Source organism: Corvus moneduloides, chromosome 2, assembly GCF_009650955.1.
Source record: "Corvus moneduloides isolate bCorMon1 chromosome 2, bCorMon1.pri, whole genome shotgun sequence".
In the NCBI taxonomy this organism is placed as follows: domain Eukaryota; kingdom Metazoa; phylum Chordata; class Aves; order Passeriformes; family Corvidae; genus Corvus; species Corvus moneduloides.
Window position 1 is genome coordinate 42,455,857 of NC_045477.1, and position 22,078 is coordinate 42,477,934.

Genomic DNA, 22,078 nt, shown 5'->3' on the forward strand with positions numbered 1-22,078 from the left:
TTTTAAGAGGAGTTAACAAGAGCTGTGACGCGGTGCAGAGCAGGCAGCAAAGCACACAGAAGAGGACTGCCCATATTATGAATTCTCATGCTACTATGCCATTCCCCAGCACTGGGAAATGAAAAGAGAAGACACATTTTTTGCCAATGACACGAATCAAATGTAATGAAGAAAAAAATAAAATTTCACACTGGATTACTCTTCTTTTTTTTTTTTCCTTAATTTTTCTTCCAAGTTGCAATTCACTGCTGAATACAGAGTAACTATATCTGACTTCATATATAATATTTTATTGGAAACACTTAAAAAGAATTTCTCAGTATTGACAATGAAAGGCTAGACACATTTTCCTGCCAGCCTGTTTTATGTATAGTCTTCCATGTAGGTAAAAACACTCTATGATTAAAATTTTTAAGTTTGTATCTTGTATTTTCATACTGGCAGGATTAGTTTGAAAGCAAGAAATGTTTCCCAATGGCTGTCTTGTGTGTTTACAACAGCTAATGGCATATCCTGAATCTTTTATCCCTAAAAACATAGTTTCACTCCAGTATGAGTTGGATAAACACTTTATTCATCCTCTTTCAAAGGTGAAAGAGGTTTCTCTGTGCAAGTGCCATTTTATTGAGTTGGATTCAAGCCACCCTACCAATCCATCCATGGGCAAAACAGTGAGAAATTACTTACTGAGACAGAGCTTGTGACTGACTCCCAGTTGGTTTCTGAGGCTGCGTGCTGGAAATCATCCTAAGGGGGAAAAACACACAGGAAAAATCACCATTACGGCAATATCCTAAATTAACTACAGACTCTACAAAATGTTTCAGCATTCAACATCTGTTACTTTTTCTAACTCTTTTTAAGGCAGAAGTCCCTTGCCATGAGTCACTCCTAAATAAAGCTACTTCCATTCAGGTTCCTCCCTTTTCAATGTTTATAAACTCCTTGTGAGCTTGCTTGAACAAGAATGGGTGAATATTATTATTGTTGTTAATATTATTGTTATTATTAACAACAACAACAACAACAATAATAATACCAATCTGATATATACTGCTTTGCATAGTAGGACCTAATCTGGTCAAGGATACTACATTCATCTGCCAATATAAATATTAAACACCATCTCTCTATTTCAACAGTCAGATTATTAATGCAGTTGCCAAACTGATCTGTTGGAAAGAATGTGAACATGCTAATTCCTTGGTACTACTTAGTCAAGGTGAAAAGCAGGGTAATCTAATCCATTTGAAAAGTAGTCCTAACATGACTGTACTGCTTTTGGTGCTTGTGCTGAACAGTACATGATCATCACTGCACTGTGTCCTTCACATCAAAAAGCACAGCCACTGTACATTCCCATTAACAGTGTCATTGCACAGAATCTCTGGGCATTTATTATTAATTTGAGCACCGGGATGGGATTCATATCGTCGATCTTTGGACATCTACAAAGCCAACATTTAAGCTAGTTTGTCTTGTTTCCATTTACAGTCAACTAAACCTGGCATTTCCAGGGTGCAAATCATCTGATCTGTTTTAGAAGCTTAACTTGGGATGACAGTGCACCCTAAAAATGCATTTTTTGGTCTCCATTATCTCTATAAAGGGAACTTGGGAGGATGAGCTTAGATACAGATGTCAAAACTGTAGCTGACATGTGGTCACCTAAATTCTAATCCACTTATCTGACCAGTGATGAACAACCACTACTTAAATAAAGAAGAACCCATTTCTTTAATCTTTTGGCAGCTTCACTCATTTTCAATTGGAAGAACTAAACTGTGAAAAATGGAAAAAAAAGGCAGCATTACAGAATGGTTATTAAACACACACATGCAGTGAATAGCTAATGATCAGAATGAATATGCAGGTAAGGAAAGTGGACTGAAGTGACAGCATACCGAGATTTTAATTTCTAATAATATAATTTATAATGAAAAAGTTTAAGGAAGATGGATCAATGCCTTGGCTCACAATTTCATAGCGACTCAGTACTTGATAAGCTTTTTTTAAGCTGGCAAAGGAAAGAGAAAATGGAAGGGAAACTGCACAGCTGATGCTTCCTAGACTTGATCCTGGATTGGACCACACGTATATGCATATATTAAATTATTTCTTAGGAATGGAAAACAGAAAATTGATCTCATAATCTGCTAATTCACCAATAAAATTTTTCTTTAGTCAAGAAGGAACAGAGCTGCTTTCAGATCCAGAATCAATATACTTGGCTTTTTAATGTTTTTCATTTGCTATAGAAAAATATTTAAATGCCTCAAAAGTCACAAGATTGTTTATTCAATACTGTTACTGTTTCTTCTTCTTCAGTATTTAAGATTAGCAGAAATTAAGAAACCCCATCACTAAGAGACCACTGAAGCTGCACGGCAATTAAAACATTAATAATTATGTGATCATTTTCTGCTAAGAATACAGAAGCAAAACACTGGTGAAATTTTGAATGCAGATTTTTTTTCTTAAAAACAGTAAAGAAATCTGCAAATGCTATAATCAGGTCATATATAATTCTGAATATGCCTACCTTGGCCACACTGTCTACACATTTGGTTGCCCAGTTCTTGACAAGCCACAATTTAAATTAAATAAAAATGTATTTGAAAAGCTCATGAATCCTCTGGTAAAGGCTGCCAGTTGCAAAACTTGGAAATAATTTCCTCTCTGTCATTAGCTTCTATTTAGCACTTCCAGGAAAAAAAGTGGCACTGAGTTCTAAAGCATTATTTTAAAACAGAAACAATTTGCTTCACTGGATGTTTTGAGAAGACTCTAGTCTTGTGTTCAAAGGGATGGTCCACTTGTTTTATCTAAACATGGATATCAAAACTGTTTCTTTAGTCTGTGATTCTTTGAGTTGGTTCATGCCAGGAAACCCCTCCAAAATCCTGATATAAACACGTGTACCACCTGCTTCTTGGATCCCAAACCTGATGACTGCACATTTTGACTCTGATTATATTCAATCTGCATAAACTATTCACAACTCTGTGGCTTTGTTCCACTACCACTCAAGGCAGCTGCAGTCATTCTTGGCTCCTTGGTGCTTTCAACCTCTACAGTTTGGAAATTATTATTATCTACGGCTTCTGCTTGCAGCTATTTCAAATAATAATATCAAAGTGGTTCTCATCATTACAAAACCCTCTCCTACTTTCTCACCATTGCCCCTAGCAGAGGCTGAAGGACAAATCTATTTTCAGTGCTATCTATTCAATTCATACTACCTCGTTCATGTGAATTTGTCTATGATGATTGCTTTGGCTGTTCTTTGGCTGTTGTTTCTTCATTACTTAAAAACATATTAGAACTTTTAGTTAAAACATTTAAAAAAACACCAAAATTTTCACATCTTTTATAACTGAATCCTGAACAACAAGGTGGAAATAATTTGGATACATCACCTTGACAACAGTGTTTCAATTTTTGTATTTTTGTCATGGTAACATAAAAACTTTACCAGAGACTTCAGGAAAGCATTGAATAAGCTGTTCTACAAGCAGCAAAAATACAGGCAAAACAACAGGACTGCCAATCACCTTCTGATAGCAGCTACATTTAGTGAAGAAAAATGACTTCCAAGCATCAACTTCCAAAACTACACCTCAGCAAGACAAATCCTGAATCAGTCCTCTGAGTTAAATATGTATGGCCATTGATATATTGTTCTTGGCTCTGTTTCAGACAAAGAAAAGCTACTCTCTCCTTTGCAGACTGACTTTATAGCCTGTCTCCCACCACTGATCACCAATAAGTGACAAGGAGTTGCAGGGAATAATCCGTGTTTCACCCAGGACTTTCACAAGTGGAGACCACGATGCAAAATCACAGCTATTAATGATCCATGCGATTGCATAGCCAGATAGCACTGGTTTCTGAGGAAGATGATTTGCAGCCTGGGGGTCCATGACCTGCAGCAGCACAGGCTCTGCTGTGTTGAAGCCATGGGGCTTGGCAGGGTCAGTAGGAACAGAGAGGCATCAGGAAAACCTCTGGGATGTGGCTGGGAAGCTCACCAGTTTGAGAAGAAGCATGTTGTCATGACTCACTTTGTTGTACCACCCACGTGGCAAAACATGCGAGTCCTCCCAGCTATGCTGAGTTACTGCCTGGTCCTCAAATTAAAAGCAAGAAGCACTGTGATTCTTCACTTCTTCACATAGGTTATCACTGTAGGTTAGTTTTTTGCCATCTTGGTGCATGACTACTGTGAGGAAGGATGCCTGGGATAGGCAATAACCACCACAGGACTGGCACAGGACACTGACAGCTCTCTCCAGTGCAAAGAAGCCCCATATCTCTGTAAGCTTCTCTCTCCACTCTTTTTCTTAATCTGTAGGTTTATAGGGTGATTGGATTAGATTTGGTAAAAAATTGTTTATCTGACAAAACAACTACAAAATATTGCTAATGAAAGCTGAGGTGATGCTCTCCACTTCAGTGTGTGGGAAAGGTTCTCAAAAGAGTTGCGATTAAGAAGAGTCCAGGCAGCACCCCTGACTGATGCTTAGGGCCTGCTGGTTCAATAAGGTCCTGTCCTAAAGGAGCCACCTTCTCTACTGTGCCCTTCTACTCAGAGGAGAAGTGAGGGAGAAAGGGTCAAAATGCAGGCATGATCTTGGGGAAAGTAAGCATGAGAAAGGGAAAGAATGAAGTAAACTAAGAAAAAATTAAGGCAGAGAAGCTGAAGTGTTGGGCTCTGCCTGTTGTCACCCCATTTGTGGTATTTAGACTATAAATGATCCGAAAGAGAAGTGTTTTCCAGAAATTTACAGAAGAATGGGACTAAGAGATCCACTGAAGAACACAGTAGATCCTGCACAAACGAATCATGGGTGAAATGGGGCATGTTCAAAGAGGTCCAGTACAAAACCAAAAAGAAGTTGTGAGCCCTCCCTGGAATGTAAGAATTAGGGACAAAGGACAATGGAAGAAGGTCTCTAAGGAAAAATTAGGGTCGATCTCAAAGAAAAAAGAGACAAAATTATCCTAACATTTAGATTAATAAACAGAAACTCAATTGTACCCATTGTTGAACAACGGTCAATATGTATCTATTGCATTCAGTTATGTGCAGACAGGTAGCTGATAAGCAGATAAACTTGTATTTGTATATAGTAATAACAAATTATAATCACCTGTAAATCTTTCCTTCTTTTTTTTTCTGCCACAAGCAATAGTATCTATATTTTTGCTAACAATTGAATTTATAGGCATTACATTTCCTATACAAAGTGACACAGATTTCAAGCAAATAAACTCCAAACTCAGAACATGCCGTATAACAGAAATGGTGCTATGTAAGTTAGAGGCAAAAGAAAAATCACAGTTCCATTCAAAAAAATGCTGTGATACATACTCAAGGTTGTACACTTCAACTGATTAAATTTAATTTCTCATGTAGCATTTTAGTACACTCCAATTTCTATAAATATAAGCATATAGATTTACCCTTTGAAATATCTTTTTCTTGTACCATACTTTCATTTTGTCACATTGCTAGGTTTTAATTTGGTATCAGAATAGTATTTATTAACACTTCTACTAAGGATGCTGAAAGATACCTACAGCAGACTACTCACTAGGAAGCCAGAGGCTGCATTTTTCTTACAGTAATGGTCAAACCACTGCTCTGTTCAGCTCTGGTGACCAGACGTTAAAATAAAGATTACTGAATTTGGAAAGTGTGCACCAATGATGGTTCGTAATCTGGGAATGATGCCTTGTAATGAAACATTAAGTGGAGGCCAGTGTCCTTCAAGAAGATTAGACGTGACTTGACCTTGTCTCTCCAGATAATAATCTATACTCTGCTAAAAGAGCCTATTACCAATGTCTTTCATTTGGCAGTGCAAGCATTAACGAATCCAGGTAGCTGAGATGTGGAGGCAGCAATATCCAAACTGGAAGTACGAGCAAATTTTACCACTAATGCCAGCTATTACTGAAACAGCTAAGAAATTAACAAATAACTTTAATCATACTGAATTGTCTTCTCTATTTTTTGATGCAGTCCCATAAAGGCAGGCCATCCATGACAACAGTATTTTAAAGTCAGTAAAAAAAGGTCAGCCGGCCACCAAACTGTCTGATCTCAAATGTAGTAGTGTGATTCCTACCCCCTAAGAAAGACATAAATTGAGTTTCTGAAGCCCAGTTACCACTACATATCAGTAGCCACAACCTTATCAGTGAAGTTAATACTAGTGCAAGGCGACATTTAAAATCCCTCCTGATTTTTTCTGACACATTTACTAGCTATAAATGAACAGGAAAGATAAGATACTTAAAATTTTAAAAGTTTAAGGCTGTAATAATGACTTAGGTTAACTGCAGTTTGTTGCACTTACTTATGAAAAGCTGAAGTAAAAATGAAGCAGAAGAATATATTTAATAACAGTTATGTTTCATCAACACTCCTCTTCATCCTTCACCTAGCTCTGGAAATAGGCATTGCTGGGTGCATACTGGAAGAATGTCCAAGACACTGACTTAAATGATCTATCTAAAAGGTCACATAGTACTTGTTCAAATGAGACAATAGTTATGCCTTTGAAAAATCAGATGTCATCTGGCACTATCATGCCCATGAGCATCCTGTTTGCTACACATACCCAAAAGAAAGTGTGCAGGACTTCATTACCATGCTGTGCAAATTGTGCATTACCTTTATTTTTTCCATTTATCACAGAGTCCTCATATCTCCATGTACAAGGGATTTGCTAATAGCTAATCTGCTGCATACTGCAGTTAAGCAATTGTAAACAAAATACGAATCAACTAACATTCACTGTAAATATTCTGCAATTCCTCCTTTGCCATTTTTATCTGAATAGCAAATTTTGATTCTGCAATTAAACACCAGGACACAAAACTTGAAAGGCTCTCCCAGGCTGTCTCTTCCAAATAGCTCAGACTGGTTGGCTGTTTCTAAGCTAAATTTATCTTTATTCCACTTATGTAAGTACCAGCTTTATCCTTTTCTTCCCCTCCCAAGTTTGCTTCCTGCAGTAATTCTGAAGAGATGTTATACCTCCTCTCACCATCCGTTTTATTACACTAAGCAAGCCAAGTTGTATTGGCCCTTAGTAAGAAATGTCCTTTCTCCTCCATTGTCCCTGAACTCAGTCCAAGAAAAATGTGGTTGCTCTGTACCATGGAGACCAGAACTGTACAAAGTATTCCAGAAAAGATGCAACTACAGCCTCATTGGTCACATGCCTAGTACACTGAGAAATTTTCTTTTCCCCTCTTCACTAACCAGTGAGATGCGATTTAACAGCAAATACTTTTGCTATTAATCTCTACATGAGGGACCTCTTTGCTCATTTTTGGGCCATTCCATTTCACTGAAAATCAGTTCTGTGCTGCTCAAGGTCATCCAGCTTGCCTCTCTGATACTCTGATTTTCCCATTCACGAGCAATGCACTTCAGCACTGTGTGTGCTGTAAAAGCCATTAAAATGCTACTCTGCAGGTTGTACTTTGGTCCCTAAGACGTCCCAGAAATAAAACTGACCATAAGACCAATCTTTCAGAAACTCCCATTAGCGAGCTGTCCCTGGCTGGATACTCCCTTCTGCGTTACAAGACACTGCCTTCCCTTTGACTGCCTCATGCCATCCTCTCCAGCACAAGGGACTGTTTCCTGCATGACACTGGGTGAGATGTTCCTCTGAAGAGCAACTATATTTGCTGGACAGCATTTCCTTCCATTCCAGGCTATCCTTCAGTCTGGAAAGAGTTTCTTTGATAAAGAGATGTGGAGTTTTTTTCTGGTTTCCTGCATCCTTAACCACCTTTTTTACTGACAAGTGCCCTGTAAGCATTCTAGGTCAGACTTACAAGTGTGAAGGTGCCCTGGCCACTCTCCTGTCATTGATGCTTTAGGCTGCCACTGCATTCACCGTCTCCACGTGAGCCCTGGCTCACCTTACTGCAATCCAGGGATGCAATCCAGGTGCGTTAAGCTTTCACTGCATCTGCTCCCTATTCCCTTTCTACTCCTGTTGCGTATAAAGGAGACCTGCTTTCAGAAGTGACGCTTCGTGCCTTACGGTCTGCAGTGCCCATCCTTTGGCAGCAACAGTGGAGAGTTCTGAGGGCAACTGGGCTCCTTGCTCACCTTGGGTCCATGTCTAAGCACATCTGGGCCATGGTGGCGTCCCCTTTTGCAGGGCTTTCTGGTCCCCCTGTGATACCCCATGCTGGCTCTGCCAGGGCAGCGGGGAACAAACATCCAGAGGGGTCCTGATCAGGGTGATGCTGCACATCAAAGTGGTGTCCAGGGCTGTCAGGTGGAAAAGAGCTTGGGAAGCGTGATCCCATGGGCCAAAAACTTGCTGTCAGGTCAGTGTCTAGTGCCCTTGTGAGGACTTCGGTGAACTTCTGCCATGCTGACTGGCAGGGTTTTGGAAGCAGCCTCCCTGGTAATAGGTGACTCTGCCCTGAGCAAAACTGAAGAAGCTGATACTTCACTTGCCCGGCAGTGTCCAGGTGGGCAAAAAACTCTTTCAGAGTTAACAGAAGGCAGTGACAGCTGGTTATTTCAGGTCCTCCTTCTTGGTGTGACTCATACCAAATGGGAATGTACTGAAAGGCCCCAGTACTAGGGATAGAAGGAAAAATATTATTGAGAGAAAACCTCCTAGGAACAAGGTATTAATTTTCTGACTTCTTTCCACTTGAGTTCTACACATACTTTATAGATTTAAACACGGTCCATAATCAGAGAAAAAAAATATTAACAAATACAGTGTAATTTAATTTAATATTCCAAGTTTTCCATTGTTCTACCAGGAGAATCTGCTAAGTGCTCCGACATGCACATTTAGATTTTCAGACGTGATTTGGGAGAAACATGGAAGCAATAATAGTAATAACGAAAAACTCTAATGCAGCTAAGCAAATTTAATTCTAAAGCTGAGGACACAATGTAGAAGGGTACTGGTAAGGGATATTAGCTACCCTAGCAGCAATCCCAGCCTATTGATTTTTTGTGAAGGATCCATTTGTTTTTGAGCTCTCTGACAGAGGATGCTGTTTAATTCTGCAGTAAGCATGCAGCAGGAGCATGTGTTGTGTTTCACAGATAATGCAAAACAAAGCAATTTGTTCACCCTCCTGCTTTGACTGGAAGGCATTGCATTTTCTAGGACAACAAAAAAAGACTGCTATCCAAGCTTTCTAAGATGTTCAATAATCATAAAAATAGCAAGGATGCCTAATCTTTGAAGAATAAAAGAACCATTTTCTCTTCGCTTTTCCAGGTTTTTGATGTGATCAAAAGCAGTCGATTTACTGCACACAGCACAGGATACTGCTTATTGGGGATATAGTTAAACTTGAATTTCATCGAACAGCTAAATTAAGCAAAAAACCAAAGTATTCCAACTGAACTTCCAGACCCAGATCTACTCCTCAGAAACACCACTGCTGTTAAAGCTAAATACAAGTACCTTAGGAGCAGTTATGCTTCTCATTTCTCTTATGCATTATTTTACAAACACCAATTGTAAGTGACACCATGAATAAAGACCAGGTAAAAAACACATTTGCCACCTTTCTGTAAACAATCTAACTAAACCATGTTATCAGTTTTGGGATCAGCTTACCAAAAAATGGCCTTGAAAATCCTTCTAAACACCAAACTGAGGCCATAATCTCAGGACCAGAAAGGTGTGTACTGGGCCACGATTAGTGCATGACATATTTTATTTGAATTCTGACTAAATACAAGCATAACCAAATAGACTAAGGATGGCTGTAGAATTATAATAGGCTAAATATTTTCAAGCAGTGAAAATCAAGACAAGCAGTTTAATTCAGTTTTATACTAATGACCTGGAAAATGTCACAGAGAATTGAAGCTGGAAAAAAAATAAAAAGAAGTTGTAAACATCATTTAATACAAAGAAATATGGTAGGACTACCAGAGGTCAGAAGCAGTGGCAGGTAAGAAAAACAAGCTTTCACTTAAAAGAATGTAAGTGGAGAAAAAGGTACAAGCCATAAACTCCATCTGATGGCACACATGGACTCAGAAAGGAACTGGTACCAAGAGCCTTTATGGAACAAAGATAAAACCCCAAGAAATTATTCTGAAATGTGACACAGTGGCACAGCATGGAGGGTGACTTACACCTGCACAAACAGATCTTCCCCAGGGCACAAGGAGATGCTCTCACCATACCAAGGGGACACCCACTACCACAAATCACCAAGAGGATGCCACATGACCACAAATTACCACCTCCCAGGGGGCCACAGGCACAGGTGGGGCCTCTCCTCACTGGCAGGCTTGTGTGAGCATTTGCATGTCTTCACTACCTTCCCATGAATGCAGAACAGGGTTATGGTCAGAAAAAACGTGACGTTTGTGTGCGCAAGCAGCTCTTCTGGAAACTGATGATGGTATTCTCCAGATAACAGGCAAAGCCAGGTTTAACCTATGTGGGTGTGGTATCAGTATTGATAAAATTGCAGGAAGTAGGTACATACCCCGTCTATGGAGACACCAAGCTGACACCAAACATCCTGGCCTTGCAATGCTGGTCTGCGCAGGCCAGATTTTTTGGCAGCCCACCTCCATCAGCAATGCAGGCTTATGAGGAGAAAACACAGGGAGAGTGCTCTCACACACTCTGGCAGAGACACTTTGCTCTGTGGTTCAAAAACTCTGAGTCTTTCCTGAACACCAGACAGCATTTTTAAAGTACCAAACGCACTGCTGTGTTTAGTTTCCACTGCTGGTTTTTAGTACAGCCCTCCTGGCCACCCTGTTCATCCCTGTCCAGGAATACCAGCCCTCCTGGGCAGCCACTGCACCAGCAGTAGGCCAGCACCCATGCAAGACTCCAGATTTCAGCAGGTGATATTACAAGCTTGTTGTCTCCGCTTTTAATCTATCCCTTAATGCACCTGGAAAATGTACCTGAACCAGCACTGAGCTAGCACTGTCAGCAGACAAAGTTGCTGCTAAGGTGGGAAAACAGTGTTTACTTTCACATATTTCTGATGGAGATAAATTATGTGTATAGAGAGCAGAGTGTCCTATTTTCCGCTGCCTTACATTATCTCCTCTGAGTTGGTTTTTTTGCTCTCTCTTCAGAGTTTAATAATGCCAATTTTTCTGTATAAACTCATGCATATGCAAAAAGAGGTGGAAGGCCTGAATAAGAACATGACTGATACATCCAGGTTCTTTCCTAACCATCAGCGTAAGATAAGCACACAAGACTTTGTGTACACCGCTCCTGCTGAGAGGACAGGCAGCTCAGAGCTAATACACACATGTAAATACAATGCACATTCTGAAATAGGATCTCATTTCCAGTCAGGCACAAAAGTTTCAGCTCATCTGTAAAAAACAGCAATTGCTTTGTGTTTGGTTTAGCTCCCCATACCTACACAGCATTCCCAATTTCTCTTTACGTGTAGAGAAAGCAAAGTTTTCAGCAGCTTATTTCCATCACTAGCGGCTTCTTCAGCATTCAACACAAACCACACAGAGCAGTCAGACTACTTGTCCTCATGGTGCCCAGGTTCTTTCAAGAATTCTTTTTTTGGTTTCAAGTTTATTGGCCAGACCTTGGTGTGAGATAAATTTTTGCGGTCCCAAGGTGGTTTATTTTATGCTGCCCTACAGCAGTGGAAAAATTAGCCTCATACTTTCTAAGCTGTTTTCTCAAGTTTCAGGGTTTTTTTGTTATTTTCATTTTTCTTTCCTCAAAGATAAAATTCTTTTTCAAACTTACCCATAAGCCTGCAAACAATGAATCCCAGGGCTCACAAATGCCATTATCTCTGTCACTCACAGTGTTGTGAGGAGAGATGAGAAAACGAAAGAAAAGACAACCTCCATGTAAGAACTTTTGGACTACATCTAAGTTAAGTGGTATAATGAGGTAGAGAGTGATCAGATACAGCATGACTCATGTCTTCAGACACAACTATTACCCTGCAAAACAGAATGGCCACAACAAACTGCACACTGGAAACAGCCCGAGGCCTGTGCTGGCTCCAAACTAGCCATGCTAAAAATGTGAATCGTGCAAACAACCTTGTGCCTATGCCTTGGCTCATATCCACCCTGTTGAAAAGTCTCTACTGACAATTCTGGATACACAGACTTCCTTATCAGAGGGTCTGATCCTGGAAGAGCTTGCATTTAGGCTTCATTTATATGATTGATGGCTGGACAACAATGGTGCCTAGAATCAGGAACACATAATGAGACAACGTGGTGCCTGATTCCTACAGTCTGAGGAAGAGTTTCAATACTGTTTTTTACAAATATGACCTACGAAATACATTAAGACACAAATATTGATTAAAAGGAAGCATTTTTATAGCTGCCAAGATCAGACGCATTTTTAAAAAAAAAGGTTCCTTCAGGTTAAGAAAGGGACCTGGAAAATAAGCTTTATCTGCCACAAAACACCATTTTGTACAATTAAACTATATTCCCAAACAACAACTATTAAAATGAAAAAAACTCCTGTTGTTACGTGTGGAGGGCTGTGAGCCCTTGGCACAAGAGCCCTCTGCAATCCCGAGGAGAAGAAAGACCTGAGCGCAAACAGACTCTCCCCAGAGATAAGCAACCTTCCTCTGGGTCATGGTGACAAAGTGAACCACCCCCAGCATGCCTTGTTTCTCTATGCTAATAGCCTGTACCCGGCGGGCTAATTGGTTTCTACTCCACCCCCTGCCTTTCCCAGAAAAAGCCCCTGTTTCTGCCCCTCAGGAGGGAGTCTTTGTCCCTGGCCTTCCCTTTACAGGGGCTGCCGGGCAATAAAAGCCACCTCTGTGAAATTGCCAAACGGGGCTCCTGCCTCTCTGTCCCCGAGTTTGCCTTGGGTGATTTCACAAAGAGCTGATATCACTTGTAGTAGAGAAGTTGCTACACTTGCTGGAATCCCCTGCTGCCCAGGGAGGCCTGCCACCGCCCCTGGAAGAGTTGTTCTTTGCAGGATGCTCTCTAGGAAGGTCGCGGCACATCGGTGCTGACCAGCATCGGACCCCCTGTGATAGTTACGGGTCACAGAAAAATTGGATGTTATTTGATTCTGCTGAAAATGATCTAACAGGAAGATACACTAATTCCAGGAACCTAAAAACTATTTTTTGCTTTCATTGCTACAGATGAGTTGCAAAATCTGACCCTGGGCTGGAGGAGGTGTTCAGTTCAGTAGCACAAAGCTCAGCACCATGCAGGCGGTTATTTTATGTAACAGTGTCATTTAGCCAAGAATTTTCAAGTAAGATTTATCCTATCAAGTCTAAAAATAATAACTAAATATAATAATATTAAATTATAAAAAAAAATAAGTAAAAATAATAACTAAAAATAATAACTGCAACTAATAAAAGATGTGTGTGAATATATACGAGTAAGGAAAGACCAAAACCACTCTGCCATGTCTGTCACTCACTTTATTATGAAGACATGCATGGACTTTATCAAGTGCTCAGAGCAAAACAGAAGGTTCTAAATTTAATAAAGGTGTATGCATAGAAAACACAAGTACGATTTACACAGCACCGTGACTGTCTTTGGAAATGTGTGTAGAGTGTGAAGGTTATTGAAGTCAGAACCCCTGCGCTGAGCAAACAACAGCAGCAGCCTGTGAGCAAACCAGCTTCCCCAGCAGGGAGGAAGGATGACCTGTGCCTGGGGCTACAGAGTCAGAATAAAACTAAGAATTGTTAAAAGGAAGTGTAGAGATCCCACGAGCTCCAGTCATCATGCCACCTAAGAAGGAGGGGAGGGATGAGAATAGTGACAAGCTTTCTCACACCCACCAGACCAGTGGCTCAGTGTGGTCTGAAGCTGATTTTTGTTCTTCCACCGTCTTGGTTTGGAATCTGGGATTTTTGTTCTCCATTTTGTAGACATGCAATTTCTTAGACTAAAGAGGATCTCAGGTAAATGTGGCAGGCACAGGAAAAGTGAGCATCCAAATAAAACAGCACAGCAGACAAATCCCTTTGTTCACTCTTGGTTTAGTCACACAGCCCACCCTGCTGGCACAGTGTCCCAGACCGGAAGCTGGAACACCACCATCTGCTTCTGTACTGTCTTTTAGAACTTAATCTCATGGCATTTTACAATTGTGCCTGTCTTTGAGGTGGCAAGGTCTCAGGCTATAAGAAGGTGTCAGGGCAAGCAGTGGTGGAGCCTGGCCTGGAAGCCAGCACCCTCCCTGAGGTCACAATGCTGCATCCAAACCCATGGACAATGCAACTGCAGGCCCAACCATCTTCGCTGAGGACATGCAAAAATCACTGATATTATCATAACCCAGCACAAAGAAAGTTTGCTGTGGAAAGAAGCAACCTAATGTGTTTTTAAATTACATGCTGGATAGAAGGAGGAGTCTAGGAAACCTGGGAGCCCAAAGATGGACTGAGCTGACAAAAGAAAATCCATTGAAAGACACATTCCCAGTGTTAGGGCAGCCAGACTGGCAACTGTCATACAGACCTGCCTAAGCAGGTTACCCTGGCAGGTGACACTGATGCCAAAATGATTTTTGGCAACACCACCCATAAAACAGCCCTGGTGATGCCTGAACTGCCAGACTTAGTTCCATTCACTACCACAGAGGCATTGTAAAAAGTTAGGAAAATATGGGGCAGTTTTGAAAAGAACATCAAAAACTCTGAGGGGATTGAATAGCCTGAATTTTTGGGTAAGATTAAAAGCTAAATATGGAGATCATTGCTTGACTAAGCAGAAAGCAAAGAAGTGTGAAAGTACACTGAAAATATCTGAAGGAGATATACACCCACAAAAAAAGAACAGACTTTATCATAAATCAGGAAGGAATATAATTGCAGGCAATGGTATGGCATTAAAAAAAAAAAGGGAAATTAAAACTTATTATGAAAGAAAAAATGTCTTTGCAACAGTGATTTATTAGTCCATGGTTAAATGTTCTGTATGCACTTGTTATATTTAAAAATTATACTAGAGATCATGCAATGAATTTACAATACAGAAAATTCCTCTCCTGAAGGAAAATTGACTGCATGACCTCCCATCAGAATTCTAGGTTTGTCTGCATCAGACATTACCAGGGGAAAAAAAGCGCCTAAATTTAGATTCAGTAATCTTAAAACAATCAGTATCATCTGATCCAGACATGTAAGCAGTTTACAGCAGTTACAGCTGTTGCAACAAACAAGGCAAAGATTTATTATGTAAGCAATTAAACACCCATTACACACAATGCATTGAAAATGCAATTGCATTCCTTGTCAAGAATGACAAAAACACATTGAACAGTGCTAAGGTTGAAACAAACCCTGCAACCCAAACTTGGCTGGAACAGTACAAGAGCAGGATTGTGCTGCCAGGCTTTGCAAGGTGCTGACACACAGTCAAATAAATAGCATTGGAGGAGTACAGAACATGAAGTTGTGCCTTGGAGACCCTCTCCACACACAAGGCTGTGAAGACACGCAATCCTTGTTTTGATTTAACAGACAACTTGCAACCAACACCTGCTGTGATGGGTTTTCACAAGTTCCTCAGTGCAGGTTGGAGGTCTAGCATGTTTCAATGCACCATACCACTTCTGGTATTTTCTTCTGACAGACTTCCAGAGGAAGCAGACTGATTTCCTACTCTTCTCCAACGCAGTTGGTACACTTAAATCAAGCTGTGCACCTTCATCTTTTGTACAAAATCTAGAGCAGAGGCTGCTCAACAGCAACAGCGCCTGGGAAGAACAGGCCATTCATTTCCTCTTCCCTTGTGGCCACAGTAGTAGGTCAGATTAGTCCTGCCACATTAACCAGGAGGAGTTAATTAACACCTCTTTGCAGCATTGCAGTACAATGTGCTCAATTAAACTTTTTACAGAATCAAGCATGGCATCTCTCTTCTCCCAACAAATCTGACATTTTAACTAAATTTTTAGAAAACACCTTCCAAATTTACCAAACCAAAATAAGTTCTTCATATATTATGATCATTTCACATATTAACATTCTTCAACTGTTGCTGAAGTGGAAGTAAAGGACAGAATATGGATTTACAGAGACAGCATTATATCCTCAAGTCAACAGTCTAAAACAGTCCCACTTTTCAAACAAACAGCTAATGTAATCTACAGGTTAATGAGTGCTGTTAAAAAAGTTTGACAGTGTAAACTCACCTCATGTTCATGCATACTGATGTGTTGTTGAGGGTTAACTTAGGGGAGAATGGTTGGATTTAACCCTCCTCTTTAGTGCAGATGCAAGAGAGGATCACACGTCTATCAGCAGCACTGTTTGGGTGTTTATGGCAGGCTCAGTTTGCTACTGCATTTGCCATCTCTCCTTCTGGTGTCTTCCTAATGGTCAATTCCAAGCAGACAAATTAGCTATGAGGTCTCTGTCTTCTAACAGGAACTGCATTAAAGCTGTGACTGGCGTCTCTTGTACGGTGTCAAAACACCAGGTCCAAGCTACTTATATTTTCTGTTTGTTTGCACAGACATGGGAAGCAAAGTCAGGGAACGGGGTGGCCTTTGCCCTCTCCCAGGTTATGCTCATTATGGCACATAAAATGTACACTTCTATTTCATGCATTATGATTTTTGGTGGTTGGATCCATCCTAACTTTCTGCTACCAACGCATATTTAATGTTAATTAAAATATTTCTTTACAGATACCATGAGAAAGCTGTCCAACACACCTGGTAAGTAGAATTATGGGTTTTAACACTGAAAAGCTCTAAAAAAAGTCTTAAGTACCAAATTTTTTTTTAAAACTGACTGATTTGCCCAGAGTAGTTTTAATACAAAATACCTTGAATACCTTTCATCCATTTTCTAACCACAAATCATTCTCAAGACTTCCAGACTGTTAGGAATCATTGATTTGTTTCCCTAATTAAAACAACTAGGTAAGATTTTCCCAAGTTTGGAAATGGGTTTAATTTCTTACTTGTCCAATAGAACAATTTTGCCACACACCAGTATTGTGAACTCTGGCTCACTGGAAGACTATTTGTTGTGTAATCTGTATTTTTGTTTAACAGAGATTGCTTGACTGTAACTGACATATGAAGAACAGGGAAAAAAATTAGCTTTCATATAGAACTTTTTTATGTATCCAGATCTATTATGACTAAAACATGACTATGAACCAGGAAGCAACATGGGCACATGTCCTGGTTTCAGCTAGGCTACAGTTAATTTCTTCTCAGTAGCTGTTACGGTGCTGAGTTTTGGATTCAGAAAGAGAATGGTGTTAATAACACACAGATTCAGGTTTTCACTAAGTCGTGTTTATCCTAAGTCAAGAACTCTTTTTTCCCTCCTAGTCTCATGCTCTGCCAGTGAGGAGGCATGCAAAAGAAACTGGAATGGAGATGGGACAGGTGACCTGAACAGACCACACTTTTTGTTTCCTTTTTGTTATCATCATTATTATTGTATTTTACTTTATTTTCAATTATTAAACTGTTCCTATCTCAACACACAAGTTTTACTTCGATCCTCCTCCCCATTCCACCAGGGCAGCAGGGTGGAGAGAGGAGGCGGGTGAGTGAGCAGCTGTGTGGCACTTAATTTCAATCTGGGCTTAAACCACAACAGCACGAAAGCTAACGAGACAGACAATTCATCATGAATCTTCATACATGCCCTCACTTAGTCAAGTACAGTGGCAAGATCATGGCCAGTTGCTATGATACCGTGGCTCCCTTCATTCAGTTAAAACACTGAAGTCACTATTCTGCCAGTGTTACACACTTCCCAACAACTGCAACATCCCTGTGGCTCTTACCGGCTACTCTTACATGCTATGATCCCATTGCTAATATGATTGTGTGCTTCTTGGAATTTGCATCTTCAGGTTTGCTTCTGCTGTATTTTGCAAGAAATCATGTTCATACTGAATGAGGCTTTTGAGTCTCTGATTTTTTTTTTCTAACATGGGTAAGTAGCCCTCTTGTACTGCACATGATGATCTTTTCCTTTTCCTGTTGGTGTCTTTTGTACATCTAACTTATCTTGGAAAAGTGGAAATTTCCTCTGGGTCACTAATTTCCTTAGGAATTCTTTAAACAGGTAAGTTCTGACTGCAGGAAATGCAGTCCTTCAAAATCTAAAGCTGTCCTAAATGAACAATGCCTCTAAGTCTTGTTAGTATCAATTATTTGAGACAGGATACTGGATTTGAAAATAACACACTTGTGTTTGTACAATCCTTTGAAGGTGTAAAGTGCTGCATTTCCTTGCCCTTGGCCAATGCCACGAGTTTGGTGAATTCTCATCCAGTGTATAGCACATGGCTGGGGTTAAGATGCAGCATTTTCAGCAGGAATTGGACATTAACAGGACTGCTGTTATGTTAAGACAGATCGATGACAACATCCTGCAAAGAAGCCACACTTTAACTGAGCTGTCAACAAATCAAGGACAGAGCAGAGCAAATGGCCAGTTCTCCCTCATGCTGTTCAAACAACAAAACTGCCAGGAACACATGCTTGCAGCTGAGAAAACATAGGCATTAAGGTCTATTTTCCTTTCTGATTAAAACAATTGTTTTATCAGTTGAAGTCTGACAGCTTCCAGGAGCTTCTGTGTGCTTAAATGGTCCCACTGCTTCTGGTTCCGGTATCTTCCTTGCAAGAAGGTCTGTATTTCCCTGGCCATAACTCAATTCCTCAGTCATGTTCCCAGTTGACTCTTTTCACTTTTGAAATATATTCAAATCCAGTCCTCAAGTTCACAGTCAGAGGTTTTGCCAAAAGAGGCTGATCTAGTGAAATGGTCTTACTTTTGTCTTGCTTTCTACCTGATCCATACCTGCCCTCCCTCCTTTCCTGGACACAGTCTTTCTTATTTCAAGTCCACTGCCTCTTTAAAATCTCCCATTCATTTTCCTCTTTTCCTTCCTAACCATGCTGCCATGACTCTTCTCGTTTACACAGATCATTATTTCCCTTCATTACCTTGCTAAAAATGTTTCCTTATTGCCATTCACCCTCTTGAGTCCAACTGAAACTGCACTCATGTGACTGTAACAAACAATTGACATGTGGATGCCTTCCTAGTAGAGAGGGAAGGCTCCTTCTATCATGATGTGCTTGCCAAGTTTGATATTGTTAGTCACAGCCTCTCCGCCCTTTGGTTTTGTAATTTTCCCTTTCACTTTCAAGAATATTTGCTTGTCTGGGGCTTCACCTGCCTCTCTGACCATGATATTTTGGTGTTTCTGCTGCCTTCTCTCTCTCTGTGGACTTGATTCTTCTACTATGTGTGTTTGCCTTACCCACAAAAACCTTTATTTCTGATCTTGGACTACACTTAACTGTCCTCCTTTGTCTTTGCTGCTGCCACTGTTTCGTTGCCATTCCTGGATGACCCTATATTAGTCCTTCCCTCTAGTACTTGTAGCATCCTCTAATGCTAAGCTGATAGGTGATTCCTCTTCTCCCTGAAATCTCTGAATTTTGAATGGCTTTTGAAATTAAGACACAAGACAGGGAAACTCCTAATGAAGTTTAAAATTTGGACAGTCACATAGCAGAAGGATTGGGGCCAATCTTTGTGTCTGAGACAAGAGCAAGCATGGAAGGGGCCTCAGACCTTCAGAAGAGACCTGCCAAGAGAAGGACTACGTTAAGACCACAGTCTACGGAACAGTGGGGGACGATGCAATCTGAGACAACTGACTGTGAAGAGCTGGGTCACGTCAGGTTTGGCTGCTCTGGCTGCAGCCCTCAGGCTTCCTGTGACTCATATGCTGCCTTCAGCTGGTGCATCTCAGACTTGAAAATCTGCAAGTTTTCTCACCCTGGAGGAAAAGAGATTGGGTGGACAAGACTTAGGAGTTGGGCAGTAAACATTCAGGGTTTTGGAAAGTGTGACAGGATGCTGAAGGGAGAAAAAGCTCTTGGTTTGATGCAAATGTAGGAGTGAATCTTTTAATTAGAAACTTTGGCTGCCCCTGCAGCAGCCAATGCTGCCTGTGAAACTGACCATCCAGACATGCCTTCTAAACCCAATAACACTCTTTCCTTATTGCCAAGCTGACTCCCACTTTCACTTTTTTTGTATCCTTCACTATCTTTTGTTCTGCTCTGAGTGCTGGGAGAACCAAAATGTGCCTGCCTTACCACACTGCTTTGCTTGTCTAACACACCATCTTCCTTTCTTCCTCAAACTTTGCTGAAGGACAGATTAGGTCCTGTGAATTGAGCAGAAGCTTGAGGATTGCTGGATTCTCAGGCATCCCTTATTAAATGGAAAGCATTCCTCCTTCCCATATAAAATTACTCTGAGATACTCCATGTCTCAAGATGCACCGAGGTGTACTATCCCTTTTTAACGTGCTGTCATTTTATGTTGCTGTTTAAAAATTTTAACACCTTTCAAAGTAAAAAAAAAAAAAAAAAAAAAAAAAAAAAGGTGCGTAGATAATCTCCTGAATTCCCTGCTTATGTGAAGTTGGAGAAGCAATGTTAAAGATTTTGAGCAGGTTTTATCTAATTAGAAGCTAGGACCTAATTACTTCTCTCCTGAAAGGTAAGCCTCTGGCAGATAATTTTATGAGGATAGTATGCCTTGAGCAAAACAGAAAATAGTTTTCTGTCAGAACTTAAGAAAATAGAAGGTTCATCATTACACGTTTTGCACATGGGTTGTATTTATAAAAAAATCTTTGCTGTCTAGCATAGATAGGCAATCAAAACTGAAATCACAGAAAGCAGAAGAACTGATAAAAGGTCCCTGATTAATTTCTTCTTTCTTCATCATGAGATCTATTTCATGTTCCACCCCTTTATTAACCAAGACATACCACTCCACCCCATTCCTTTCCTTATGTACTCCCAGCAATTTACTGGATTCCTTCTGTGGGTTATATACTAGAAAGGAAAGTATAGATGCACTATTATCACTCCTGGTGTCACATGAGATATATGACATGGAGTTTTAGGCAGAATATTTTGTCCCGGATATATAAATGAATTATCTATCTATTCCGTGAAAGAAGTGACAAGCTAAACCAGAAGCACAGCAGCAGACTGATGCAGCTTCCAGACTGGCTTCAGCTTAGAATTAATCATTCCGTATGATATTTATGAATCTGTATTCCCACTGGTGAATCTTTTTGTGATCCTGTTAACTCTTAAGAGCATTTATTTATTGACTTATTTTAAAAACCCCTTAAGCCTGCTGCTGCACTACTTGCGCAGACAAGTCTAGTAAAATACAGGGAACCAGTCGCTTAATTCAGAGTGATAGCAGTGAGTGCAAGTATCAGGACCAGGTTCATATTTTTCCCATTTTCATTTTCTGATTGGTCTTCCAATTTTGTTTGTTCTCTTCTGAACTTAACAGGCAAGTATCAAACAGTTTAAGCCTAGAATTTGAGCAAACTTTGACTGGTCAATATTCTTTGCATGGGAAAGTAATTGCATTTTATTGTGGTGTCTTACCCCTGTTTGTGACTAATGCTCTCTTTTTGATCATATGAGTGGTGACCTATATACAGGGTGTTGAGCAGAAAACTATTTTCCTGTAAAATTCCAAATATGGATCCAAACTCAAAATTCCTCGCTCCTCCATTCCATTAATTTCTTTATGGCTCCCTCATCCAAAAAGCTTCATTTTAAACAAGGCAAAATTATTTCGGATTTAACACATTGATACATATTTTGACACCTAAGCTTATCTTGGAACAAATGCTCTTATGTTCTCCTGTTTAATACCACGTGTATGTGTATGTATGTAAAAAGACATATATGTAACCTTATATCTTTATATATATATGCATGTTTATAAAAGTGCATATACATATGTTCCTAGCTTTTTGGTAGCCTTTGTTCCCAATAATGATTTTAGTCAAAAGTTCCAAAATATGGATTTCATTTAGGATTAACTGAATAATCAGTAAAGCAATAGCAATTTACTGTTATAAATGTATAATAAATAAGTGCCTTTTACAATAAACTTAAAATAATGTTTGTAATTAGCAAATGGAATCCAACATTTTCTATCTGTCTCATTAAAATGGAATTAGGTGAAGAGTTGAGAATTTTAATTCAAAACATTC

General features: G+C 40.0%; 1 protein-coding gene across 4 annotated transcripts in view; it reads right to left on the bottom strand.

The window, feature by feature from the left end:
• The window catches only part of PDGFD (platelet derived growth factor D), a 146,937-nt gene that overhangs the window by 34,633 nt on the left and 90,226 nt on the right, over positions 1 to 22,078 (bottom strand). For all 4 annotated transcript variants that reach the window (XM_032099274.1, XM_032099272.1, XM_032099273.1 and 1 more), the window contains one exon: positions 688 to 747. In XM_032099274.1, the coding sequence (XP_031955165.1) occupies positions 688 to 747 (60 nt within the window). The remainder of the gene's footprint in view (positions 1 to 687; positions 748 to 22,078) is intronic.